General features: G+C 51.2%; 1 protein-coding gene across 17 annotated transcripts in view; it reads left to right on the top strand.

Annotated features, from left to right (window-relative positions):
• The window catches only part of MSI2 (musashi RNA binding protein 2), a 204,651-nt gene that overhangs the window by 157,134 nt on the left and 19,953 nt on the right, over nt 1-27,564 (top strand). For 8 of the 17 annotated variants that reach the window (XR_011005502.1, XR_011005500.1, XM_068210739.1 and 5 more), the window contains 3 exons: nt 5,337-5,451; nt 11,292-11,366; nt 25,738-25,845. Coding sequence is in view for 13 of the 17 variants with exons in the window: in XM_068210739.1 (XP_068066840.1) it covers nt 5,337-5,451; nt 11,292-11,366; nt 25,738-25,845 (298 nt within the window). In the remaining 4 variants the exon portion in view is untranslated. Of the gene's footprint in view, nt 1-5,336; nt 5,452-11,291; nt 11,367-14,369; nt 14,835-25,737; nt 25,846-27,152; nt 27,180-27,564 lie in introns of those variants that run through there. The other 9 variants (XR_011005503.1, XR_011005501.1, XM_068210745.1 and 6 more) reach the window with 4 other exon arrangements.

Below are 27,564 nucleotides of genomic sequence, written 5' to 3'. Positions count from 1 at the left end.
CCCCACAGGCTCCGGCAGCTGCCCCAGGGCAGGGTTTGCTGTGAGAGGGCTTGGGGAGGGTGTGAGTTCAGCTCCTCAAGCAGAGAGCCCAGCTGAAGTTCCTCCTCAATGACAGGCAGGTCCCAGGTTGTGGGTTGCCCTGAGCCAGATGAAAAGGGGCATTTGTATTTCAATTGCTACAGCAACTTTGATATTTTCGGCTAAAATATTCTTTTTCCCTTTGTCAAAACATCCTTTGCTTCTCAAATGTGTATTCAGATATGCATTGTATATCGGTCTGATATGTGTTCACAGACTTTAAATTTAATAATAGAGCTTTTAGTGTGGATAAGATCAAAGCAATCTCCTTGGCATATGCTGGAGGCCTGATTCAATATTTGACTTGCTAATTTTTCCCAGGGCACTGAAATAATATTCCTCATATTGTTGCTCCCTGCAATATGCATCTGAAATAAAAATGGGGGTCCCCTTGGCCAGGTGTGGGGTGGGGTGGTGGGCAGGGCCGGGGCAGGGCTCCTGGTCCTGTGGGAAGTCTCTTGCTCCACTTCACATGGATGCTGGGGACTTTGCCTGTCCTATTGCCCCCCAGCCCCTCCTGTGCTGGGGTCTCCTGCCTGTCCCCACAGAGCCTCACCCCAGTGCCTCCGGGGTGGGGGGAGGTTCATTCCCTTTATTTTGTTTCTAAATGCTGTTAATCTGCCTTAAAACAAAAGAACAGAACAAACCCCAACCACCCCCACACAACAGACACAATGACAGATTAGAAACACGAATGTAAATGTAAATTTAGGGATTGCCAGGTGGGAGGGAAGAGCTCCCCTCCAGGATTTTCCTGTCCACAGCAGGAGGGCACACTCCACAGGTTTAGTTATTCCTCACAGCAGGCTTTTCTCTGGAGCAGGGCTCAGGATTGCCCTGGGGAGGTGCAGGTGTGCCCCAGGCAGGGACAGTGTTTGATGCTTCATCCCTGCACCTGCACCCATGGGCTGGAAAAGCCTCACCTGGCTCTTGGCATCTCCTGGGAGGAGAGGAGTAGCATAGAGCTCTTGGGAGGATTCCTTCCCAGGTGGAAAGGTGCACAGGAAGGTTAGCAGGGAGCCTGGAGGATGGGACAGGGTGAAAACACTCGAGGAACATCAGAAAGAGCAAGAGAAACAGTTTCGGGTGCTGGCGTTTCTTGTTGGGTAATTAAAATATCCCCCTCCCACTCCTGTGCCCGCTCAGTGCCCCCTCCAGGTGCCACCACCTCAGAGTGTTCCCTTCCTGTCACTCCTTCAGCACTGATTTTGAAAGCAGCCCACGAGCGAGCGCGGGGATGAGACGTGATCCTGTCCTGGGACTGAGTCATGCCCTGCTGATGTGTGTGCAGCTGAATGCCAGCCCTGCGGGGCCAGGGAGCTGTGTGTGCGTGTGACAGGGAGCTGGGACTGACACACAGCTGCCTGGGGGCAGTGCTGGGGTCGTGTCATACTGGGATCCTGTCCCCCCGTGTCCCTGAGCCGTGGAGGGGACCGGCTCTCGCAGCCCCAGCCCGAGGCCATGGGGTTTGCAGTGAGCTGGGACTGGGACACCCTGTCCCTGTCCCCATCCCTGTCCGTGTCCCTGTCCCCATCCTTGTCCATGTCCCTGTCCCCATCCCTGTCCATGTCCCTGTCACCATCTCTGCCCGTGTCCCTGTCCCATCCCTGTCCCATCCCTGCCTGTGTTCCTGTCCCATCCCTGCCCACATCCCTGTCCCATCCCTGTCCCCATCCCTGTCCCCATCCCTGCCTGTGTCCCTGTCCCCATCCCTGTCCCATCGCTGCCCACATCCTTGTCCCCATCCCTGTCCCATCCCTGCCCGTGTCCCTGTCCCATCCCTGCCCGTGTCCCTGTCCCATCCCTGTCCCCATCCCTGTCCCATCCCTGCCCGTGTCCCTGTCCCATCCCTGCCCGTGTCCCTGTTCCCATCCCTGTCCCATCCCTGCCCGTGTCCCTGTCCCATCCCTGCCCGTGTCCCTGTTCCCATCCCTGTCCTATCCCTGCCCATGTCCTGTCCCATCCCTGCCCGTGTCCTGTCCCATCCCTGCCCGTGTCCTGTCCCATCCCTGCCCGTGTCCCTGTCCCCGTGCCCACAGCTCCGTGGGCTGGGGCTGGCCCTGAGCTCGCTCCTGCTCCTGCCCTGGCTGTTTCCCCAAGCGCGGGGGCAGGCAGAGGGCAGCGGGGCCGCTGCTCCCCAGCCTGTTTCCAGCTCCAGCCTCCCTGGCAGGCTATTTTTAGCTCATCCATTCTGCTTCTGTTGCCATCCATAAAGCTTAGATTGTCAAATGTTATATTAAACGAGCAGTAGGACAGTGAAAAGAAAATGCCAGGGAGGTATTTAATAAATGGAAGTTGGAATTTACGTGGGAGGCCAGAGATGCTCCAAACATTGCAGGGGGACAATAAACCCAAACGAGCTGTCCCCGGACTATTGTTCCTTTGACTGGAGCAGGCTGCTTTGCAAAGAGACACCTGTTTTTCTAAGGAAAAGTAAAAGTAGCTGGAAAAGAAATGTGATGGAGTAATTACTTTCCCTTAGATCCCGCTGTGGTGGAGTCATTCACCTCCTGGGTACAGCGCTGGCGAGAGGGGTGATGAGCTGAGCCTGGAGTCAAGGCTCAGGTCAGGCTCTCGAGCAGCTGACAGAAATGTTGGGCTGTTCTAGAACAGGCTGGGACACTGCCCAGCACCTGTGGCTCTTCCTCCCTCTCAGGGTGGGATTTTGCAGGTTTTGTGGGCCTTGGGCACTTCCAGGGATGAGGCAGCCACAGCTTCTCTGGGCAGCCCGTGCCAGGGCCTGTTCCAGACCCTTTAATTCCAAGCCCCAGCCATTGATCAGGAATGTGGTAGATGAACAGACCCGCGGCTCGATGCGTTTTTTAAATTAAGCTGAAAACCTCCCTGCTGCTGCCTGGTGTGGCTGGCCATGGTGTGAGCGACACGTTGTCCCCAAGGTGATCGGAGCCCCCCAGGCTGACGTGGCTGGCACAACAAAGTCTCCTTGTCTTTGGGTGGCTCAATGGGGGTTTGTGCATTGTGGATATTCGCATTCTGCTTTCCTCAAAATAGCCCTGGTTTCCCTGGAAAGCTGTTAACCAGGGGTTTGTGGGGCATCCTGGGCTGAGGGCTGACAGCCTGTTTTGTTGTGCTGGGTATAAGAGGCTTTTCACTCCCCAGCTCAGCCCTCCTGGGTTCCCGTGGCTGAGACTGCTCTGCTTGACCCAGGAGTACCTCAGTGCAAGGTTAATTCTCCAAACTAGACTAAACAAAAATAGTGAATTTTAGTTTCCCTGCCTTTTTTTCCTTTTCTTTTTTTTTTTTAGCCTTAGAGTTAAACCTTTCTTTGTTGGGCTGCTGAAAGTGTAGCACATCCTCATACGAGGAGGTGGAAAAAATCTGGAAATTATTAAGATGCCCAGAAAGTCTGAGTTGAAAGTTGGAGTGAGGTCCAGATGTGCGTACAAAGACCCTTATCAGGCAGCTCTCAGGGGTAATTCAGTATGGAGCTGAGCCATAAATCCATATACATTTCCTCTTGGAGAAGCCCCATTGCATGTCCTGTCACGTGTGACATCCCTCCAGGGTTTTCCCCTTGAGGTAACTCTGGCTTTGGAATGGTTCTGGCCATCCCCCTCCCCTTCCCTGCAAGGACAGGGCTGGATTCTGGCAGAACAGCCAGACCCCTTTTCTTTCTGCTTTTGCTGTTGATGAAGAGGCACCGTCCAGGCCCCCAGCGTTGTGGTGCTTCACTCCTGTTCCGACCTTGTCCCAGTTGCTGATGGGACGGTGCATGGGCAGCTTCCCAGAGCACCTCATGCTCTGGCACTGGTGCCTGGGCAGTGTGACAGTCCCCTGGGGATGGGCTGGCAGGGCAGGGCACAGGCAGTGTCTCTCCCAGGACAGCAGAGCAGGGCCACGCTCCCAGTCCTGTACCCCACATGTCATCCCTCACATGGAGAGAGTCTGGATAACAATCTTCCTGCCCTCCATATGGGGTATATTTGTTTACAGAGGCTTAGGAATTATTTTTCTTTCCTGCTGGTGACTTTTGCTTCCCCTTTAATCCTGGTTAAAGCCCCTCTGCAGTCACTGCCATTCCCTTTGTACCCCCGTGTGCTGTGGAAATCAGAAGTGGTGCCAGGCTCGCAGAGAGCAGCGGTGGGCTGGGTTATGGGTTGCAAAAGCTAATTACCAGATTCTTGTTTGTAACGGTGCTAATCCAAACTTCATTTCCCTGTTAATTGTCCGTCCATCCAGGCTGGATGGGTTTTATCATCCTGACTGTGCAGTGCCAGTGGCCCTGAGGTGTAACCAGTGCTTGCCACGACACTGGGAGCTGTGGCCCTCCCAGAAGATGTGGTTGTGAAATGAAGTGACGTGACACACTTCTGGTGCTCCCCCTGTCATTTGACTGGACGAATCATCCTGGCAAACTCCTGTTAAATGACGCTCTGGTTCAAAATCAGAACAACAAAGTTAGAGGCACAAAGCTCAAACCTGTGGATTCAGCCTGCAGCCCCTGCAGAGGGGCACATCACCCTCCTGCTCAGAGCACGGACTGAGCTGTGGAGCCGTAGGAATGCGTTGGGATTGCTCCAGTTAGCCCCAAACCAGCTGACTGGGGCAGCTGTAGCACCAGTGCTAAGGAGAGTGCAGGAGCTGTCTGTCTGCTGGGGGGTGAGATGACAGTGCCTGGGCAAGAAACCATGGAGAAGTGCTGTATTTCTCCTCCTTCCTGGGAGAAAGAGGCTGGCTGGGGGCCCTGGATGTCCCCCTGGCAGCAGGGCTGGCTGCTGTCTCACAGGGTAGTGGCACGTGGTTCCAGTGGCATTGAGCAACTTCCCAAGGCAGCAGGAGTGAAAGAATGCAGTGAAAGAATGCAGATCCTTTATTAATAGGGTTTTCAGAAGTTTTCTGCTGGGTAGAAATATTGATTCTTTATTCCTATTTTAAAAGGAGCTTTTTGTAATGATCACTGGGAGTCGTTCTGTGTTATCGATTGCAATGGAGCCGTGCTGGAGCCCTCCCTCCATTCATCCTGCTCCCACAAGTGCCAGGTTCCCTTTCAGGAGCACAGAACTCCTTAAATCAGCACTTCTGTCATCTTTGGGGGCTGCGGTGGGTGGTTAAAGAGGCACACACGTTTGCTCTTTCAAATCTGGTTACGCTATTCTGGAAGTTCACCTTTGAGCGGGAGGAGGTGTGGGGAAGGCAGATGCTAAAAATAAACCTCCCCCCTTAAGTAGATCAGTTCTGCATTTGACATTTACATGGAATTCATTTGCATCTCATTTGTACATGTTTCTGCTCAATAGGTAGAATGTAAGAAAGCACAACCTAAAGAAGTGATGTTTCCACCAGGGACGAGAGGAAGGGCACGTGGATTGCCGTACACCATGGACGCTTTCATGCTAGGGATGGGAATGTTGGGTAAGTGCCACAGCCACCACTCAGAGCCTCTCTCGTCTCCCTCATTTCCAAACCCTTAAGCCACCGGGCTGAGCAAATCCCCACACCTGTGTGGGTGCCAGGCTGAAACTTTAGCAGGGGTGGAGTGAAGAAAATAATCCTGTCTGTGGTAAATGATTAACTCCCCCCTCCCCCCCGCCCCCCCAGCCTGGAATATAAAAAATTTGCATTTAAATGGATGTTTTAAATAGCCTGTTTTACTCTTACTCGCAAAAATAGAATGATGAAAGATGCAGTGTGTTCATTCTGACTAAAAATGATCTCTCCCCTTTTTTAGAGGAATTGAGTCACACATTATTCCCCTTCTTTTAAAGGTAGCTTTGACAGTTCAGCATAGATAATTGAAAATCTTGCTGGTTCTTAAATGGCATGGATGGAGGAAGTGGGGGGATGCGTAACAGGACAGGTCGCAACAATAATTACAAGTTTCAAGGAGATGGAATGGTATTTTAGTCCTGAGTATTGTGTCCAGAAAATACTAATTAAATGGGATAAATGATATTTAATGGCAAATTCCTATTTGTGCACGAGGTCTATTTAGTTATAATTGGTTCTCATTTGTTTCTGCCTAGATAATTCTTTCTAAATAATGTGACAACCCCAGCCACTCTGTTCTCGGCCAAAATGCTGCTAATCCATTGTCAGTGGTTTTTTTTTGTAAAACACCATATCTTTTAAACTTTCTGCTCCCTTTGTATCCCTGGACTTCCCCTCAGTTGTCACCTCCTGTGTAAGCATGTGGGAATGGGAGGGCAATCTGGAGGTGACCCCAGGCAGCAGTGAGCCTTTCCCAGGCCAGGTCCCCATTCGGGATGCTTTGACTTTCCTGTCCTGGGTTTAGATGATCCCAGAAACCGAGCACAAAGCCCAGCCTTGGGATCTGGGTTGCCCCGAGCTCTGCTGGGCGGATTCAGGGGCTGGCTGGGATGCTGGAGGACCCCAGAGCCCCTGGGGTGGGCGTCAGGTCAGAGGACCCGGTTCCTGCAAGGATCAGGCTGTTACACTGAGGTGTCTGACACCAGGCACTGCTTGATTTGATAGGAAGAACTTCCTGCCATGTTTGCTTTATCTCAGAATTAATAGTACTTCTGTTGGTGTGGCTGGAGCGATCCATTTCTGGCATGTGTAATCGGGTTATTTCAGCTGATCATCTGTTTTGCTGTCCCCACGCTCCACCGCCACCCTGCCCCACAGTGTTTGGAAATCACATTTTATGCTTAAAATATTTATCTTGCTCTAGTCAGTCCGTGATTTCGTTACCTGTGTGTTCCCAGCGTGCCTGAGCCAATGTACTTGATTTCTGCTGTTCCTTTTCCACCTGTGCTGCCCGAGGTGGGGTGTGGAGATCTGTGTGCCGCTGTGCAGGCCTGTCCTGCTGGCTGCTGGAGGAGAGAGTCCAGGTCACCCTGGGAAGCCAGGAAGATCCATGGCATCGTCCTCCACCATGTGGCCTCAGCCCTTTTCCTTGCAGCTGGGCACAGAGGGAATGGAGCTGGATCCACCCCAGTGTCCTGAAAGGAGAAAATTCAGCCCCCGGGTGTAGCGTGAGTCTGTTCCCACTGGGGCCGTCTCTCAGAAAAAGGATCATCTCAGGCTGTGAGAATTAAGGGAAGCAGCCCTCAGTGAGTGGAACTGCACAGAGGAAGAGCTGGGGCACCTGTTGGATGTGTTGGTCCTGCTGCAGTGGGGTCACCCTGACCAGTGCAGCTCCAGCCAGCCCCGCACCACTCTGCCTGCATTTCACATCTGGGGACTGGCTGAGCATTGGTGATTGATCCATGGTGAAGGCCAGATGCTTCACTATCCACTCGAGCTCCAAGTTCCTGCTTGCTACCGTGGCACCGTGTTAAATAATTAAGTGCTAAACAAGGAAATTGCAGCACGGGAGAGCAGAGCTGCTGGATGGCCATCAGAAAGCCCCGGGTTCAAAGGCTGCAGGGCCCATCCCTGCAGGAAGAGGGGCATAATTAACCCATCAAATGATCAGACACAGGGTTCCATCACTGCTGCTGCTGAGCGTTCTGTGGGGGCTCACGAGGCCCGGTCAGGTCTGCCCCGTGTCTTCTGTTCCGTGCCCAACTGGACTGAACCAGAGCAGCTGGGGCTGCTCTGGAAGGGTTTTTATACCTGTGTCCAGAAGCCCTTGCTCAAGGTCACCTTCTCCAGCTGCTGTTCACGGGCAGAGGAGGGAATCAGAGGAACGAACGCACGAGACAACCCCAAGGAAGGAGCGGGGAGCGACTCCCTCCAAAGCTATTAAGGAAGTTGGTCTTTTTCATTAATCACAGCCTCCCCAAGGAGCCTGCAGCAGCCAGGGTCTAAAGGTGCGCAGGCAGCCGCTGCTGTGATGATTTGGTTGATTGGAGCAAAATTAAAGTGCTCTGAAAGGATTTTTTGACTGGGAGAGCAGGGGCAGGCTGAGCCTTCTGCCAGGACGGCTGCTGGGCTGTCTGGGGCTCGGGCTGCTGGTGGGACACGCTGGTCTCAGGGAGAGCAGGGGCTTTAATGAGCCTCTCTGCATAAAGAGTGGAGCAGATTCCGTTCCACTCCTCTCCCTGTCAGCCCAGCCAGCAGGAAGAGCTGCTCCCCAGCCCCTTGGATGCTCACAAACAGGCCCTGTGTGCCCCCCTCTGTGGCTGAGTGGGAGCAGTTTGATGACCAGGAAGCTCTCTCTGTGCCTGGAGCCTCACACTGGCACCTGGCCCTGGTGTGCAGGCCAGGAGCCCTGTCACCCAAGGGCATGTGGGTGTCACAGCACTGCCCCAGAGCTTTCTGCACTCTCTTCAGGTCTGTGCCTGAAATCTTGTAAAGAAGAGAGCAACAGAGGAGCAACATTTAGAGGAGATGGGTTTTGTCTCCCATCTCATCTGAAGCTGCTCTCTTGTGTCTGGGACACTGCAGTCACCACAGTGGTGACACACAGCTTTGGAGGTGACCCTGTGCTGCCTGCCTTGAGCTGGGGCTGGCAGCACTCATTTCTCCTGGCGATGGGCATCATCCTGGTGTTTAGTCTTAAAATTGGGCTCCTTTTAGCTTGCAAACCCCTCCAGAGATGGAAGCACTCGGCCCCCAAGCTCACACCCCGTAGTGCTGGAGCGATGTGCGGTGGGAGCACGGATTTGGGAAGGTCTCTGGCAGGGCTCTGTGTTCTTGCTTACGCTCAGTCTGGGTAGGCTGAGCTCATGCATTAGAGAAGCTTGTGCCCTTCAAAGAAAGTCATTCCTTTTTCCACCAGACACTGTTCAATGGAGTAGCAGCTGCAACTCAGAGCAACATTTGGAGACAACAGCTTCCTTGCATTTTCTGGAGCGTTTGAACTAATTTTGCACGGGTCCCCTGGCTCCTGTGTGCTCAGTGTTCCCACATGTTGACCATGAGCTTTTGTCCACCCTATTAGCAAATTTTAAAATGAAAAGACATTATCACAGGCTGGACAGGAGCTGGGTAGAAGCAGTGGTGTGAAAGTGCTTTGACTGCTGGTTTGAGTTCTGCTTCCGTGGACAGGACAGTCTTGCTTTGAAGGAGGCCATCCAGTTAAAACTGGGATTTTTGGTTTACTTACAAGGGATTGGTCACTCCCCAGGACTACCAAGGCAAATCAGCTTCTCCGTGCCCAGAGCAGGATGAGGATGGCACCTAATGGGAATGTTGGGTAGGTCAGCATGGCCATCATTTGGCCCGATGAAGCATCCATGTAGGCGTGGTGTTAGACACCATTGATATTCAGCCAGGCAATGTCCCCATGAGGCTCAGACTCGAGGATCAGGCTTCGAGTCGTTAGAGCAGAGCTGGGCACTGCAGCAGTAAATGAAGAGGAAAATTGAAGTAATGTTGTATTATAAATTTATGATTTCATCTGCCTGACTTTGAGAGTGCTGAGTGCTGGCGGTGCCAGCAGAGCCCCCGGGCAGCTTGGCTGGTGCTGTGGCTGTCAGGCACAGCCAGCTTTGGCCAGGGCTGCCCTGGGGTCAGAGCCAGGACCATTCCAGGGCAGGCAGCAGGAGAGGTGGCATCCAAAGCACTGTGGGCAGCTGCCATCCCCCACCGTGCTGGGGCCACAGGTACCACACCTGCAGAGCTCGGGTGCTGCCCAGCACCTCAGCCCCTGTGCCCTGACAGTTGTGAGCTGGCAGATGTGCTTCAGAACTGAGACAGAGCAAACTGAATTCCTCCTCTTGGCAAGGAGAGAGGGGCTGCAGAGTGATTTTTCAGTGGTGTTAATGGCGCTACTTACTTAGCAAACAATCCATTTATCAATAGTGTTGTATTAAAAAAAAAAAAAAAGAAAGGAAAAAGGGTTTGTAAAGCTTAACTCTGAAAGATCTGACTTAATGACAGAGGTGATTAATTTCTGAGGGAATCCAGCTGTTGAGCTGTGAAAGGAGGGCTAAGCAGTGTGTACATATCCGCGTGCTGTCCGGGCGTCGCGGGGCTGCTCTGCCTAATCCCATCATCAGAATCCATCCAAGCATTTTTATCTTCCAGTTGTAGATTATGATTTATAGTAGGCTGCGCGTGTGTATAAATCTGATCGGAAGTGGAGGGGCTTGCTGCAGCAGGAAAGCAGCGAGTGATGGATGAGTGTGTTCCAGGGTGAATAAAAGCAGCCCCCAGAAGAGCCATTCGTGTTCTCGGGCTCCAGCCCAGCTGCTGCCGAGAGTCCCACTCACTTCAGACAGCAGGACAGAACTTCTCCTGGTGGTTTCTTGGTTTGGAGAGGCCCGGGCTGACGCTGAGGCTCAGTGGGGACATTGTGTAGTGCTCAGTGCACTGCAGTTGTGCGGGGTGGTGCCTGGTTTTAAGAAAACCGAGCGAGGAAATGTTGAGGATCAGTGTGAGGTTAGAATTTTAGGAAACCCCCGGATTGGAAAGGACACCTTGGGACATTTGCCATCTGGGTCAGAGCAAGTAGCCACTGTGGGACCAGAGAGAATGGCTGTGGGGCAGTTAAAACAGGGGGTGTCACAGTGTGTGACCCCATGGCTGCTGCCAGCCCAAAGACAGCCGGGGATCAGTGGGACATCCAGCACATTCGTTCAGACAGGAGAGCGAAGCCAGCAGAGTTGCCACTTTTGCCTTCACTGAGGTGTGTTTGTTCACAAAATGCTCTCGAGTGAACTTTTCTCCCGACAAACCCCCCAGAGCTGCCCCAGGTCGGCTGCTCTGCCTCAGAAGGGGTCTGCAGAAGCACCTCGGGCAGCTTCCTTTTACTTTCCTGAAAAATGAAAAGCTCTTTGACTCCCTGGCTCGTGTCTGCTGCTGCCTCCAACTCTTTGATGTGTTAACTGTTGTCCTTCACACTCCCGGGATAAAGAATTACTACTACCTTAATCTCCAACTGTCAATAGCTCTGAAGCAAAGTACATTCATTGTAAGCTCTCCAAATGTCAGAGCAAACCCGTGTTATGTGTTTAGCCTTAGCATTTGGCATTTACTCTTCCAGCTAACAAGTATGCACAGTCCTTGGGCTCCAGACACCAAAGTGCATGTTAATTACCAGAGTGACAGGGCTCCTGCTCGGAGCTGGCCCAGCGCCGCCAGCTCCAGACGTTTCTGTTCAGGATAATGATGAAACCTCTCTGCAGTTTGGCATGAGCAGAATAAATCTGACTTTTTTAATGCCCCCCGTAAAATGAGGTCTCACCCATCCTCCCCGTCATTGTGCATTGTGTTAAAAAACAAACAAACAAAAAAAAAAAAACCTTCGAAAAAACCCTTCATTAATCCTCAAATTTCTCTCTCTCTCTTTTTTTTTTTTGTTTGGTTTTTGGTTTGTTTCTTTTTTCATTTCTGTGATCAAGGTTACCCGAATTTTGTTGCAACATATGGCCGAGGATATCCTGGATTTGCCCCAAGTTACAGTTATCAGTTCCCAGGTACGTACATTTCATTTGCAGATATGCTTTATTTCCCCTCTTTCCTTCTTTTTTTTTTGTTTTTTTGGGTTTTTTCCTTTTTTATTTTAAATCCGTAGCTGCAAGCTGAGACAGGCAAGTCTGCAGGGAGCATCTCACACAACAGCAAATTTTTTGGTGTTTATTTTATTTTTTTGTTTGGTGTTTTGGGTTTTTTTTTTTTTGCTATTTTAAAATAGACCTTTATAGCGACACATTTTCAACACCTTTTTTTTTTTTTTTTTTTCCTCCCTAATGTATAAATTGGTACTGGTTATTTGAAAACAAGCTTCTTAAATTAAAACATTAAAAAAAAAAAAAAAAAAAGCGAGCGAGATCGCTGGAGAGCTGTTACCCTGCCTTTGATGGGCTTTTCCTTCCATAGATACTCTAGAGCTACACACAGACACGCACACGCACACAGGGACCCGCACACTGCTCCCCGTGCTGGCCTGTGGTAAGTGAGCGTTCGCTCCCGAGTGCAAACCCCACCCTGCTGTGTTCTGTGCCGGCTCTGGGGGGTCCCAGCTCCGGGGGTGCCCCCCAGGAGCAGTGGCCAGCCCTGTGCGCTGCTGGGCTCGGGCTCGGTTCGGGTCCCCCCGCCCTCGGCGGAGCCGCCGCTGCCGCGCTGGGACCGGCTCGGGGGGCAGTCAGGTCGTGGAAGCGCAGGACAGGGTGGTGTGGGCTGGAAGGGACCTTCGGAGGTCCCAGCCCTGCGCTGGGCAGGGCACCTTCCACTAGCTCAGGTTGCTGAGAGCCCCGTCCAGCCTGGCCTTGAGCACTTCCAGGGACGGGGCATCCCACAGAGCCCAGCCAAGCCTTTGCCCTCCCGGCACATCCCGCAGCGGGCTGGCACCGCGCAGGACTCGGAGCTTCCTTTCACCCTGGGGCTCTCCCAGGCAGCTGCAACAAGCAAAGCAGTGGCTTTGCTCTGTTTGTGGCTGAAGCCCCACCCGGCCACCTCGGCGAGGAGACCCCTGAACTCCTGAGCAGCCTGGTCACAAGGGTCGTGTGCTCCTCAGGGCTCACAGCGCAGGGCTGGGAGCTCGGGGTGACAGGGACACCCAGTGAAACCCCTGCAGTGAGCAGGGAGGGAAACCAGCACCTCCCAGGAAGGTTCTCTAGGGTGGGTGAGGACGTGGACAGTGCTTGGCTACGCCTGCAGCGTGCTGGGGCAAACGTGGAGCCGTGTGTGCAGCCCCAGGTCATTAGGATGAGACCCCGCTTTGGGAAAATACGGATTGTTGTCATCTGTAGGATAAGCAGTGTCCTTGGGATGGGGTTACTGTGCAGCTGTTTCTTGCAGGACTGATAACCCTCAGGGGAGCAGCGCTGTGAGGGTTTGTTTACTTGAATTCACAAATGCCAGGGCTCTTCTGAAAGCTGAGCCACCCCTTCCCACCTCTGGTACATTTTCCCACCTGGACCAGGCCAGGTCTGAAACAACTGGGGTGTCAGGCAGACAGCGGAGCTGCTGGGGTGACACGGTGCTGGTGGGGACAAGGCAGCTGCCCCCAGGTCCAGGTGACACCACCTCTGGTTCTGCTGGAACCAGCGGGACAGTCCGGTCTGGCCAGGATTGCAGCCAGGAGCTGGAGGTGAGGAGGCTTCAGCAGGTGTTTGTGTGTTGTCTCAGGCTCTGACTCCTCACGATTCCCTGTACCTGCTGATTCATACGAAGGCATTGAAGGAGAGACACCTTTGATAGGCTTAATGTCAGAAATCTGCAGAGGTTGGATGAGTTTAATTATAAACATGTCTAAAACGAACGTGTTTGCTCGCTGACAGCAAAGGCACCCTTTGATTCGACCCCTTCTTAGATGTATTTTTATTAAGGGCCTGTTTCTACCAAAGCAGGACTTCTAGTTACTGCCTGGTTATTTTCAGTCTCCTGCAGAGATTGAATATGGAAAAAAAAATCCAAGGGGGTTGTCCCCCCCAGAAAGCTGTGGGTCCCAGGGGAGCCAGGCAGCGCCAGGAGATGCTCAGGGCCCTGTCTCACCTTGTTGAGTTCCCCTGCCCCAAAGCTCTGCCCCTGCTCCCCTCCCACTCGGATCAGTTACTCCTTGGCAGCAATCAGAAGCTTTCCAGAGTTGCTGGGAGTTTCTCGGGTGGTTTGGGGCTCTGGTCTCCAGAATCACACCCTGTGGAGCTGTGCAGTGGGGAGTGCCGCAGTGGCAGGGTGGGCTGTCCCCGCTGCTGCAGCAGCGGCTGGGGCAGGGAGCCCAGTGCCACAGGGCACAGCTTGGCACCAGGGATCCTTTCAGGAGCAGGGCAGGAGTAAGGTGTCAGCTTTAAAACCTCGGTGTGCTGATTTGGAGGGACAAGTACTTGGCTGTTTCTGCAGGAGCGTCCCAGGTCCGAGAGCTTCCCCTGCCTCCTGCCCTGGATGCATCGGTGGTGCAGCCTGAGTACAAATACACAGGAAAATGTTCAGTCACACTCTGGGCTGCTCCCAGGAGTTCTGCAGGGTTTGACACAGCACAGTCCTGTCCCCCTGCAGTGCCCCTGTGGCTGGGGTCACCCCACGGGGCTGTCACAGGCACAGTCCCTGTGCAGGCGGTGCTACCCAGTTACTATTGCAGTCAATTAAAGCCAGAAAAAGGAGTTCCCTTCTGATTGAACTGTCCTGGTGGTTTTCCTGTTGTCCAAGTGAATGAGGTACAAGTGCCATGACCCACCTATTTGTATTCCCATTCCCTTGTCCCTGTCCCTCGGGCTGTCCCATGTCCTCTCCCACCATGGGACACCCCCTGGCTCCAGGGGCAAGACACACAACCCTTTGGCAACTGCTCTATCTCCTCCCATCCCGTTATTCCTCCCAGCCCTTCCTCATGCAGTACATTGCCTCTTTTTTTTCTTTTTTTTTTTTTTTAATTGCAATCACTCCCTTTCTGTGTCTCTTCTTTTTTTTTTTTTTTTTATTTCTGGAACTTATCTTTTTCAGTTTAATCTATTAATTTCTGTTCTTATTTCACTTTGCAGACTATTTGCCGATTTCACAAGACATAATTTTTATCAACTAGTTCTTAAAGATGCATAACAAATTAATCGGGGTTTACTACAGTGCTAATGAGAGAGAGAGACAGAGAAAGCCTGGGTGGTCCATGTTTAATATCAATGTCCACTGAAAAATTGCTGCTCTTACTGGCTGGTTTGATTGACTGGACTTTTTATTTTATTTTTATTTTTTTAAAGGCTCCATATCCTCACTGCTTTGAGTTTGCTTCCCCCCCCCCCCCCCGCCCTCTGCTTTGTTATGAGTTTTTAATGCCCACTTGGAATGTAACTCACAAGGACGGGGTCAGGGGCGTTCCGAAGGCATGACTTCTCACAAACTTCTTAGGAATCATTTTATCAACGCAGCGAGAAGGATGATTGGGTTGATTTGGTCTCACAAACAGCCCCAAAGAGAGCGACTGGCGCTTTTTAACGTGGTGACGTCCAGCAGTAGCGCAAATCCCATCCCGGGTGGGGCGGGACGGGCGTCCCCCGTCCCTGGGACCCTTGGCAGCGCAGGGCTGCCCTCCGCAGCCGTGTCACCCCGGCGTGTCCCATTCCCTGCCCTCTGGCCTGGGGCTCTCTGGGAGCTGCCCCCGTCGCACGAGGGCCATGCTGAGATGCCAGCAAGAGAGGGGCTCAGGCAGCTGCTGCACCCACACAATTCCTGCCCCGCTCCCAGAGCCACTGGGAGCAGCCTGGGACAGTGGAAGGTGGCCCTGCCCGTGGCAGGGGTGGCACTGGATGAGCTTTAAGGTCCCTTCCAACCCAAACCATTCTGGGTTTCTCTGATTCTTTGATCCCACCTCTGACCAGCGATGGTCCTGCACACTCCCTGCAGCTGCTGCTCCTTCCAAACTTTGCTTGCAAATCATGGGCAAATTTCCTAAATTGTGGGCAAGCTTTCCCCGCTTAAGCTGCATCACACACCGCGCCTCTTCATCCCCACCCAAGTTGCAGGAGAGCTGCAAGCCTCCATCCATTGGCTTTATTTAACAAGACCAGATTCTGGACTTCTGGGTAGAAAACACACATTCTCTTTAAATTCTGTTCTTCTGGAAGTGTTGCTACCCATTCGATAAGTTTGTGAGAAGTATGGTGCATGCTTACAGTAGACCTGTAATGCATTTTAATGTTTGTTAATCCACTTGTTTAAAATGTCAGTGTCAAAGGCTCTACAATCCATGGCTGTGCTGTTCATTTCATTAAAGATGCTTGATGTAATACTTGGGTAGTTTTCTTTTGACTTTTCTGCAGGCATTAGCTTTTTTTAATCTGTATGGCTTCTTATTATTTTGTTTGGGGTTTTTTTGCTATGAATTGCTTTGCTTTTGTGAACTTGTCTTAGTGTGCATGATTTGCAAACATTTCGGCTATTGTGAATTTTCTCATTTTTTGTAAATAGTCCATCTGTGCTTTTCTTTTTTTTTTCCTTTTTTTTATTTTTCTTTTTTTTTCTTTTTTATGACTTTTTTCCTGTAAGTAACTGAGGTAGAAAATAATAATAAATTGTTTACAACGGATCTGCTGTGTTGCTGCTCTCTTAGCTTGCAATTTTAATATTTTGGTTTGGACACCCCAAATAACCAGTACCAATGACAGTTGAATAAAAGAATAAAACAACCATCACTCAGAGCGTGTGAACCACTGTTTGAAGAACCTGCAGAGGAACAGTTACATGTGAGGTGTGTTTACAGCAAAAACTACACCCAAAAAAACCCCCAAAATGCACTTGTAACTGGGGGAAGAGGAAATTGCAGCATCCCCACTGGTCCTCTACCACTGTGGTGGGATGTTCCTGCACTGTCTTTATCCTGGTTATATTTTCTCCCATCATCACCTGAGTGCTTGGGGATTGTCGAAGTTTCATGGAAGCCTTCAGGTTAGAAATTTAAATTATTTATTTTAATTAAGGGTTTGTTTGCTTATATGTTTGTTAAAGCTTATTAAAACCTTTGTATATGGTGAGAGGTGAGAAAAACAAATATTTTCACAAACTTTGCAGAGCTCAGGGAAATATATTTGCTTATTAATACTGGTGCTGCAGAGGCCATGAGCTCAGCTTTGGGTCACGCTCCTGCAGTGCCTGGGGCAGTGGAAATGCAACACAAAGTCTCAAACTGATGGGGTTTGTTACTATGAGAGCATTTAAACCACCTTTCTGTTGAGCTTAATTCAGTTTCTTTCCTGATGCCAGTCCCACAGTGTTCACCCATCAGTGTGGGCAGGGAGGTATCCTGTGCAGAGTTCTGTGTGGTGCTTGCCTAGGAGGGAAGAAGTAGAAAATAGGAATTTTCCAGGTGAGGAGAAGGAACTGGTGCCAGAGATAAGGGGAATTATTATGTTATGCTTAAGGCTTCTTTGTCTTAGTGTCTTGAGAGGAGGAGGAGGAGGAGGAGGAGAGGGAAGGAAGTTCCTGTGTCTGGGGTTTAGGACACCCCGATGCAAGTTCTGCTGCACAGGTTCCCCCTTGGTTGGTAACCTCGAAGGGAAGGGCAGAGGGGATGGAAAAGGGTGTGGTTGCAGCATCCCAAAGAGCCAACCATTCTCTCTGTCCCATGTGCAGTGGTGTAAAACAGCCAGCCTGGGGCGTGTGGTGCTCCACTGACCCCAAGACACATTCCCCTGTACTGGTGCACCCAGCTTCCTACTCTGGTGAGGCAAAGTGATTTTAAAGTGCTGCCTGCACATGGCTCCTGTACCCACAGGAGTGAGGAAGTCTGTATTAATAGGGGTCAGCTCTGTAAAGCACTCTTCAAGCACCACTACACAAGTGTAAGGCTTGTAGAACATTTACTAATGGGAGCAAGGTTTGTCTGGTCGTGATACTGGAATGACCAAACGTAACGCTCAGAAGAGGAGGACCTGGTGGCAGCTGCAAAATAGGAGGAGGAAATGTAAAACCTATTTTAAATTGTTCAGTTACTTAAGCCTTGTAACAGCAAGAGATGTGGAACAGAGCTGGAGATTTTTCTCACTCCTTTGTCTAACCCTTTCTTAACTGCTTAAATCTGCTCTGCTCTCCCCTGCACTGCATGCCTTGATTCCACCTAAACACATCACCGCATCTGCATGGCGTCACTGGTTTACAGAGTGCATTTGGAATCTGCTGGAACCACCTGAGTTACCTCTCCGTTTCAGCCTCTGTCTCTGAAAACAAAGACTTTAGGCTGGACCTGGTTTAAAATTAAGCTTTTGGGTGTTCTTCTGCTGAGGAGGGGCTGTTCCCGTTGCAGGCGCATCCCTGGAGGGAGGAGCAGCTGGAACTGCAGACGACAAACTGAGAAATTAATATAGCAGAGCCCATAAATCTCCAGCCAGAAGGTTCTCCTTCAAGTTCTGCTCAGATTATTGTGTTTTCTTGCAGGAAAAAATGGTCTCTAGAGCTGTTCTCTGAGTCTGAGCAGAGCTGAAGCACCTTTGCCTTTAAGGCACAGTTTTTCTGAGAAAAGCTGTGGATGTTGATGTTGCAGAGAATTGTGTAAAAGACTTTTTTTCATCTTCTATTTCCCTCTACCCCTTAAAGTAACCTTATTGTTAGATTTAGGGTGAGATTTTCCAGAGAGAAGCTGTTGGTCTGTGTTGATGGTCCGGCTCCCAGCACTGTCAATGGCAGCAGAGCATGGCTGGTGACAATGGAGCCTGTCCCCCTTTTCCTGCCCCATTCTCTCAGTGTGAGTGAGGTTTCCCTAAATATCATGTCTGGCTGAGGCCCAAAACTGCCCAGGTCCTTCATTAGATTTTTCTCCACTTATAACTTGAATAACTGAGAAAAAAGAACATCTTGAATGTTGAACTTGAACACTGATTGTCCTGTTCTCGGCTGCTCACTGACCTGTGCCTGGTCAGTGGCTTTAGAGTACCTGGTTTAGAGGCTTTAAAACTTGAGGTTCATTGCCCTGAAATTTAGTGATCCTGAAGGGGCAGAGAGGAGAGAAAAGGAAAAAGAATCCAAACCTGCTGGTGTCTGTAGAGGTCTGTGTGTTTTGGGGCGACACTGCAGCTCCAGAGCGATGGTTTCAGCTGCGAACGGGCCCCAGCTGCAGTGACCAGGAGGGTTAATGAGAGCAATTATTCACAAGAGTAAAGAGGCATAACACAAGCACTGGTGTGTGGAGGAAAACATGGATAACCCTGCAGAAGGAGGAGTGTGGTCTGGTAATGCCCATCCTGCTCTGAGGAATTCTCCTTGTCTGAGCCAGCCAGAGCACGATGACTCCCCTGCCTTGCTGCCTTGTGTTTCAGTAGAGACAATTTTAAACTAAAGCTGTTAAAAATTGGGGCTGGAGTTGCAAATAATTGAACAATATCAGTCTCCTTATAGCACAGAAACATTCAAATGTGAATGTTTTAGGAGTAGGGTTTCCAGCTGGCCACCGAGGAGCTTCACGTCCCGCCTTGCCCAGGAGCAGTGGAGGTAGTTGCTGCAGCAATGCCTTGAAGATTTCTGGGCTCAGCATCCCAATCCTCTCCTGTGACCTCTTTCATAATATGGATTATGGAATGCCCAGTGGCAGCTCTCCGGTGAGGCACTGGGAAGGTTCCCTGTCTGCCACTGGTGGCTGTGCTGGGTGGGCTGCACGTGAGTGGTGAAGAGTTCCCCACCCTCTGATAACCTTGTCCTGTGATTTACTGCCTTCTCTTTTATGAAGTTGCCTCTTTGTGTTGAATTTTTTCAGCTTCAGCCTCCAGACACAAGTTCTTTTTATGCCTTTGTTCATCATCAAGGACCTGTCTTTAAATAATACTTACCCAGATAGTTTAGATCATTCATAAAAGTGGAGACAAGCACCTTAACCAAACAGCTCATTTTCTCTACCATCGGAGCAGTGGAAATGAGGCTTGAAGCAAATCAGTGCCACGTTGCTGAACTCCAAATAGGTGCCTTAATGTGGTTCCATCTAACCCGCCCTTGTTCATCCAGCAGCAGGTGACTGAAATGCAGAAATTCAGAGCTGCTGTGCTGCGAGGCAGCGTGGGGCCAGTGAGCTCCTGGGTGTTCCTGCCCCTGCAGCCATCGTTTCCTTTGTACTTGCTGGTTAAAAATCGGTGATAAATGTTTGGCTTTGGCCTTTAAAATGAGTTGTAGCAACTCCAAAGGAGGCCACCAAGATATGAAAGGGATGGAGCACCTCTCCTACAGGGAAAGGCTGAGAGGATTGGAATTATTCATCCTGGAGTAGAGGAGGCTTCAGGGCAGCCTACAGGAAAGATGGAGAGAGACTATTAACAAGGGCCTGGAGGGACAGGACAAGGAATGGCTTCAAACTGCCAGAGGGCAGGGTTAAGTTGGATACTGGATGTTGATAACCTAAATCAGCTACCAGCTTCTGCTTCTTGGTTTGTGTTTTTTTTGAATAAGTAGCTCTTTTTAGAACAAACTGTTTGCCTTTGAGAAGTTTCCCAGTTTTCAGTATAGTGAAATAACTGCAAAAGGGTTATTGCACTAGAAATGCCACAGAATGATAATTTGGGGACAAACAAGGCTTTGTCTCACTGATGCATGAAGTAATTACTGGGCAGAAATGCACCATTCTCATCCTAAAAGGATCATGGCCTGAGAGTCCCAACAGCTGAAAAATGGGTCATTTACTGTACATAAAGTGGAAATGCCAAATTTTAAATTAACTATATTTGGGATTTATTGTTTTGTTGAAATTCCAGAATGGGAATATTTGCTCAGCATAAGATCCATCTGCAAGCAGACATTGGAGGGTATCAGACATAGGACAGACCTGGTACAGGCTGTGCCCTGGATGATGCAGGGGCTCTGGGGTGAGGGTCCATGGTGCACGGTGTGTTCTGGATGAAATTCCTTAATTTGCTGGAAGAGATTTTAACAAGGCTGATGTAACGCAGTGGAAAAACACAAAGGGAAGCACTTAAGGGTCTGTTGCAACACAGGACTTGGGGCAGGCTTGGAGATACTGAAAGTGTTCATAGAATTGATCAGAACCTTTGGAAAGTACTGCCCTGTTTCCCTGGAGCTCTGCCCTGCTGTGCTGGGTCCTGTTCGTCAGCTGTGGTGTGGATGGAGAAAGCTTCATAGAGTCTGCAATCAAATCCCGAGGAGTTAATTGCTACTAAACAGTGGTAATGAGTTGTGAATGATGTGGTAGAACCCCGATCTTTGATCAGTTCTAGGGAACATTTGATTTCTCTGGGTGTATGTTCTTCTCTAAATATTCAGCACTGAGTTGTTCATCTCAAGCTTGGAGTAGTAGCAGGTTTTTTTCTTTCTCATTTGTGTTTTCTTATAGAAAGGGAGGGGGAGTGTGAGACAGAGAGCCTGGAAGATGAAGGTTTTAAACATAAAGGGATTGTTTTGGGATGGAGCTTTCCCTTGTGTGTGTTCACCATTAAAGACAACATTTTTGCCCAGTAAATTGGACCCACGCCTGCCTGCCTTCAAAAAAAAAAACTACCAGGCTCTTCTGCTTCATGGTTTTGAGTCTCTGATACTTTTGAAATGAAGCCTAAAGATCCTCCAAAGAGGATAACACAGCCTAATGGAAAGAATAATGCAAGCGAGAACCCATCTGAAATGACAGCTGTGAGCCGGGTGCAGCTTTTCAGGCTGATCAAAGCTGCTGGGAACGCCGCTTGAAAAGGGGGGATCAGCCCCTGGGAACCCTGCTTGAAAAGGGGGGATCAGCCCCTGGGAGCCCTGCTTGAAAAGGGGGGATCAGCCCCCCAGCTCCTCTCCCTGCTCAGCCTGCACATGAGTTCATATTCCAGCCTTTGCTCTTCTTTCCTGCGAGATCAAGTGAGCCTCCTGAAGGGCTGGGGTTCAGGTCAGCCCGCTGGGGAGCACCAGGGGTGTAAGGAGTGAAGTGTTGGGGGGTGAAGGAACCTCTGAGCTCAATGCCCTCAGCACAGGGACCCCCAAAAGACCCTGCACAGACCAGTCTGCTGCTTTTGTGTGGACACTCCAAGCACCCCATGAATAAAGAGCAAGGCGGCTGCTTCTTAGGTGCAGTTTCATGGTGGCTTTTATTTAATTCTCCGTGCCTGTTCCATGATTTTGGCTATTTTCTGAAGCCAGGTGGTGATTTGGGCATCTCAGCTTCCATTTTCCTGTTTTAAATCCCTGTGCTCATTGCTGAAGTCTGAACATGAGACCTCAGGTGCCCAAGTGCTTTGGCCATTAAGAGGAAATTCTTTGCATGGTATTTTTGTGATGTAAGGATTAATTTTGTGATCTTTGTGCCCTTATTTTGGGTTGATTCCTATTGTCTGACTGAAGTTAAGGTTATGTGTGCTTTGAGCATGCAAGATATTTGAGGTCTTCAAAGGCTTGTCAGAGCAGGGCTGAAGGAGTCAGTGATTTCTCTTAGAGCCAGAGCTGCAGGAAGAGGGTCCTGGCAGCAAGGAAGGGGTGCAAATGGTTCTTGGGTTATTCCCTTGTGGTTGCTTTGTAGCCAGGCCCAGGCTGCAGGGCAGGAGAACTCTGTGATTTCAGAAAGAATGGTCTCAGCAGAGCAGGAGATTGGAGCAGGGCAGAGACCTGGTGAGCCCCTAAAGCCCATGTGAAGCCTGGCCCTGCTCAGGCAGCATTGTCCTCGCCAGATTTGTTCACAAAGCCCCTGAAAATCTGCTCAGTCCTGGGCTCCCACTGCAATGCCCAGAGCAAGGCAGTGGGGCTGGGTGCTCCAGCCCAAACTGCTGCTCCAGGGCTGTGCCATCCTGTGATCCCCCTTCTCCCAAACTCACCTGTGCCTTGGAGAGACAACAGCCATGGACTGAATCTGGGACCTCAGGGCAAAGAATTTGACCCAGATCTGTCCATCTTCCCCCACTGCTTCACTGTTTAGAGTGAAACTGTTGATGCAGGAAGCAGGAAAATTTATCTGTGAAAAATTGCACTTGGAACGCTGGTTTTGGCTCATTCTGAGCAATGAGAGAGCATGAAATTGCTGTGAATCCTCAGGGCTTTCCTGGACAGTGTGTGAGCCCAAGTGCAAAACGTTTATTGTGAAATACCTTCTAATTGCAGTGCTTAAAGTGGGCACTGCTGGCCTTTGCAATGGCTCTGGGCTTTGTTTCCTCTGGGCAGCTGGGAGCAGTGGGCACACAAAGCACAGGGGTCATTTGAGCAGGAATCAGCGCTGTAAACAAACACCAGGAATGAGCTGAGCACTCCCTCCACCCTTTTCATTTTCCAGGTGACTTCAGAAGGCTCAGTGGGAGTGGGGCTGGTGCTGGCCATGCTCCTGGTTGTCCAGGGTGGGATCCAGAGGTGCTGCCATCAGTGCTCCCCTTGGCTTCAAGACACTCTTGTCCAGGCACCCACTCCTGGCACCCAGTTACCTCCAAGCTGCTTGTTAAAGTGAACTGGGAGGCTGGTTGGCAGCTGGCACAGGCAGCAAAGGACCTGCTGACACCCCACAGCCCTCTGTGCTCCTGGGGGTCCCCCACAGCAGCAGTCCCCAATGCCATTGCTGTCTCCGGGAGACGCCTGCACTTCCCAGGCGTTGCTGAGGGAAAACAGTGGCACTGGGCCTGTTCTGACACTCCGCTGGCTACAGGTTCTCCGTGTCCCCTGCTCCAGCTCTGGGAGGCATTCCCAGTGCCCCGTGCTGGGATCCCTGTCAGGCAGAGCGGGGTGGTGTCAGCTGCCCACCTCTGCTGTGGGGGTCAGGAGCAAAGAGGCACAGAGGTCCCACAGGGAGGGGGCACAGTGGTGGGAGGGGGTCAGGAGAGGCACAGAGGTCCCACAGGGAGGGGGCACAGTGGTGGGAGGGGGTCAGGAGAGGCACAGAGGTCCCACAGGGAGGGGGCACAGTGGTGGGAGGTCACACAGCATCAGTGGCTCAGCAGCAGTGACAGGGAACTGCTCCCAGCTGATCCAGCCCACTGACGTGGTGCCTGGCAAAGGGCATTTTAGCAGGGGATCGATTGCTTTCAGTAGGCTGGATTGATTCGGGGATCCTCCAGTGCTGGAGCCATCCTGTGAGCGTTTCAGCGAGGGGGGTTTTGCCAATCCTGATAATCAGTCCCAGTTTCCATCTCCCGCTGCCGGGGCCGGCGGCGTTCCTGCACGGAGCGCGAGCAGCGATCACACTTGAGCTGTTTGGAGTGCCGTGTCGCAGGGATGCTTTTATCTCAGAACTGGGATAAAAGCTTTCTTCAGGGGCGGAGGGATTAATTTTTCACACATCTGTCCACTGGAATGCAATAAGGGAGCCTTTGTTCGGGCTCTTTCCGTGGAGCGCCTTCTCCACCCTTGTTATTTCACTCTTCTTTTGCATGGCAAAACTTTTTGTCCTGCATTTCAAATGGATCCTGAGTGTCCCTGGCAGCTGAACAAGAGAAACAAACTTTCCAGCCCTGTTTTTTGTGCTGTTCTCAGGGGATGCTTGGCGATTTGAAGGGTATTTGATTGGTTTTGGCAGAGGCATTTTATTCCATGGAAAATCCACAGCTCCTCCAGTCCCGTAGGGATGGTTTAGGGAGCCCCTGGAGCCTCCAAATGAGAGATCTGCGGGTGGCCAGCTGGTCGTGGAGGTGCCATGGGAACGCTGAGGACACTGCTCTTGGACCGTGCGCCGTGGTGGGCAGGGAGGGACAGGGGACAGTGCCAGCTCTGCTCCCGCCTGAGCCGCGGTGGGAGGGCCCAGAGCTTGGCCCAGACATGGCTCTGCATGAAAATGAAGCCCCAGAGCCTCAGCCATTGTCCTGCAGATGCTTTCCTTGCTCTTTGGAGGTTGGTTTTACTCTTAACACCAAAGTCTTCTCACTCCAGCCTTAATCATGTGTGGGGGGACCCACCCAGGGTTGATGGCTCCATCGCCAGGGAGAGGGAATTTAACACTCAGGTTCAACACTGGTTGTAGCATCCCCCAGTCTGGATGTGCTTCCCCCCACATCCCACTCCGCGGAGGCTGTAGCAGTTACCAGCTGACAGGTTCACCAGGGGGACCAGGGTTGGCTGTGCAGTGCTGGTCTCTGTGCACAGGGAGCACCACCCTGGGGATCCTCTGCACACACTTACCTGTGCTATGTTTTTTCCCCCCAACAGCCCTATTACCATATTTAAATGCAAGTATGTCTTTTTTTGATTGATGTTTTAAGTAGATTCGAGTTATTCTAGCCTAGTTCTCTGCTCCTTGCCCTGGTAGTTGAGCTGTAGCTGAGCCATAGTGCTGAAGGTAGTGGGCTGTAGTGTGCTGGGCTCGCTCTCGGGCTCACTCTTCTCTTTCTCAGTGCCTCAGTTGCTCTCCTGTGGTTCCTCAGCCTTGCAAAGCAGCTGTGATCGTGGTCCTGGTGCCCACTCAGGGACCAGGTTCCATTGTGGTGGCCACCCCGGTCTTGTCCTGTTGGGTGGCAGGAGCAGTTGGAGCTCCCAGGGACCAGGAATCTCCCTGGAGTTATTGACCTTGGGGTTTGAGGTTCTTGCTGATTGCCTGGACTGTGCCATTGCCCTCTTAAAATACATATATTGAAAGTCAGAATCTCTGGCAGATCTTTTGAATATTAATTAAGTAAATAAGCAATCTTGCTGGCAGCATTCCATTCTTCTGCCAGGGCTTGGTTCCCTGGAGCAGGGGGGATGTCATAGAGCTCCTTGATCTGCGGCTGGTTTGCTTTCAAGAGCTTTTTCCTCCATTTCCCTTTCCCTTTCCCTTTCCCTTTCCCTTTCCCTTTCCCTTTCCCTTCTTTCCCTTTCCCTTTCCCTTTCCCTTTCCCTTTCCCTTTCCCTTTCCCTTTCCCTTTCCCTTTCCCTTATTTCCCTTTCCCTTTCCCTTTCCCTTTCCCTTCTTTCCCTTTCCCTTTCCCTTTCCCTTATTTCCCTTTCCCTTTCCCTTTCCCTTCTTTCCCTTTCCCTTTCCCTTTCCCTTTCTCTTTCCCTTTCCCTTTCCCTTTCCCTTTCCCTTTCCCTTTCCCTTTCCCTTTCCCTTTCCCTTTCCTTCCCCACATTCCATTTAAATTTTTCTGCTTGATCCTAGCAAATCTGTGATCTTGACATGAGGACCTCCTCATATTTTCCATTACTGCTATAGACCAGCACGTTATTACCACTTGCAGATTAGCCCGGCAGAGAATTCCCCGGTTGTTTGCGGAGCGGGCTGACCCCGTTCCTGCGGGAGCCGATCGCTGCAGGCTCTGCCTCCAGCCTGTCCTCCTTGGCTCCACGGCGTGCCAGGAGCCCCATTCCTCCTGTGCCAAGGGGATTTGTGCCGGCAGTGGCCGCTGGCAGCGGGCACCTGGCCAAGGCTGGGCTGTTCCCAGGCGCGGTGGCCGCCAGTGGCACGGAGAGCCGGGCTGGCGAGCTCTGGGTGCCGGTGGCCCGCAGGGACTCGCGGTACCCGCTGGCCTCTGTCTTTACCCTTCTCCTTTTCTCCACGGCCAGGTTTTCCAGCAGCGGCTTATGGACCAGTAGCAGCGGCAGCCGTGGCGGCAGCAAGAGGATCAGGTAGGGGGGCCCGTGGAAGAGCAAACCCTCAGAGTGCAGGGTCAGGTAAAAGCTCTGTCGGTATTCTGTGTGGCTGCAGCTCTCCATCATTTCTCTGATTTTCCTCACACTTATCCTGGGGACCTGAAAAAAATGAATCAAAACCAAAAAAAATTACGAGAAAAATTATGTAATCAATCCCAACCCAAACCCAAACTACAAGCAGAGGCCACGGGGGCTGGAGCACCTGCAGGAGATTGGCGTGAGAACTGCCAAAACCAGGGTAGATATTCCAATTTGTTTCTTCCTTTATTCCTTTATTGCGTTGGTTTATTTATTTGTTTGGTTTAAATTCGAGGCTCTAAAAGACACCCCAAAAAAGATCAATTTATGTTTTCGGAAAAAAAGTTTTGGTTTCTCACAGGAAGCTGGGGTTGGGTCGAGGCGGTGGCAGCGGCTCCGGGTGCTCCCGCCGTGCCCGGAGCCGCTGTCACCTCCTCCACCACGGCCAGCACGGGGCATCCCCATGGCGAGGGGCCGTGTCCCTTGGGCTGGCATCACTGTGCCATTGGCACCAGCACACATCCCTGCCTGCTCCAACCCCGCTGCTTCCATGAGGAGCCACAAAGCTTTTCTTCTGTCCTTCTGGAAACTTTTTACTTTTTGCTTTCCCCTTAAGGGAAATAAAGAAATAAATCGTTGCCAATTGCCGTTGCTGCCTTAGGTTTAAATTCTGCTAGAGACGTGAATCAGCGCTTTGCTCAGGTGGCAGAGTTCAGAGCAGCCCTCAGTGAGCCGTGGGCTCCCACAGCAGGCCGGCATGGAGCCGCTGCCGGGACGGAGCCGCCGCCAGCCCCGTGTCCTCCGTCTCGGCGTGTCCTCGGAGCACACGGGGCTGGCAGCACCGCCCAGCTCACTCACGGCTGAGCTGGGGGCTCTCGGTGGCTTTTCGGGCAGTGCCGGGGGTTAACGAGGCTCTCCCGAAAAGCCCCGATGGCGTGAGGGAGAAGGAGGTGGGCGCAGGCCCAGGTGTGTCTCGAGTGAGAGCCTGGGGCCGTGGAGGCCAGAGAAAGACACCAGGAGAACTCCGTTCCATGCAAACTGGCACTGCTTGCAGGCTACAAAGGACTCTCTGTACCAGTTCCATCCTGTGGCATGTAGAGAGCGCCTAAGGGGTGACTTGCCAGCCTGGTTGTGGGGATCCCCCAACTCCCAGCTTCTCCTACTGCCCCGGCACAGAGGGGGGAAAAACAAACCCAAAGAGGGGAAAAAAAAAAACCCAAACCCAAACAAATCCCAAGATTGCTTTTGCATATGCTTCCAGGAAAACAGACCTCATTGTTTCTGCCTCTTCCTCATGTTTTGCCCTTCAGGTTTTGTTTTACGTGCAAACAGACCTGGTGAGTTGCCCCTTAGCAAGGCACAGAGGGTTTGGCTGGATTAACGTTGCTTCCCTGATTATTATTATTTTTTTTTTAATCGGAGTGCTTTTGGTGCCCATTACAACTGAACTGAGCATTGATCAATTCTGTGCCTGAAAATCATTTGTCTTTAATTTGAGTGTTTTTTGGTTTCTCTTTTGTTGGGTTTTCTGATTTGTTTTTTCAGTTTTTTTGTTTTTTGATTTGAACTTGCAATACGAAACTAAATCTAACCCTAAATTAACAGCACCCTTTCTGGCAAGTTTAAAGAGCAGTATGGTGTTTGGAAATGTCTTTTCAAGCCTCAAAATTGCCTGCGTGCACAAAACTGGCAAAAACCCCAAAACTGAATCCAAAGAGCCCC

Source organism: Anomalospiza imberbis, chromosome 20, assembly GCF_031753505.1.
Source record: "Anomalospiza imberbis isolate Cuckoo-Finch-1a 21T00152 chromosome 20, ASM3175350v1, whole genome shotgun sequence".
NCBI lineage: Eukaryota > Metazoa > Chordata > Aves > Passeriformes > Viduidae > Anomalospiza > Anomalospiza imberbis.
The sequence above is the reverse complement of the archived record's forward strand: the minus strand, read 5'-3'. Positions and strand labels throughout refer to the sequence as shown.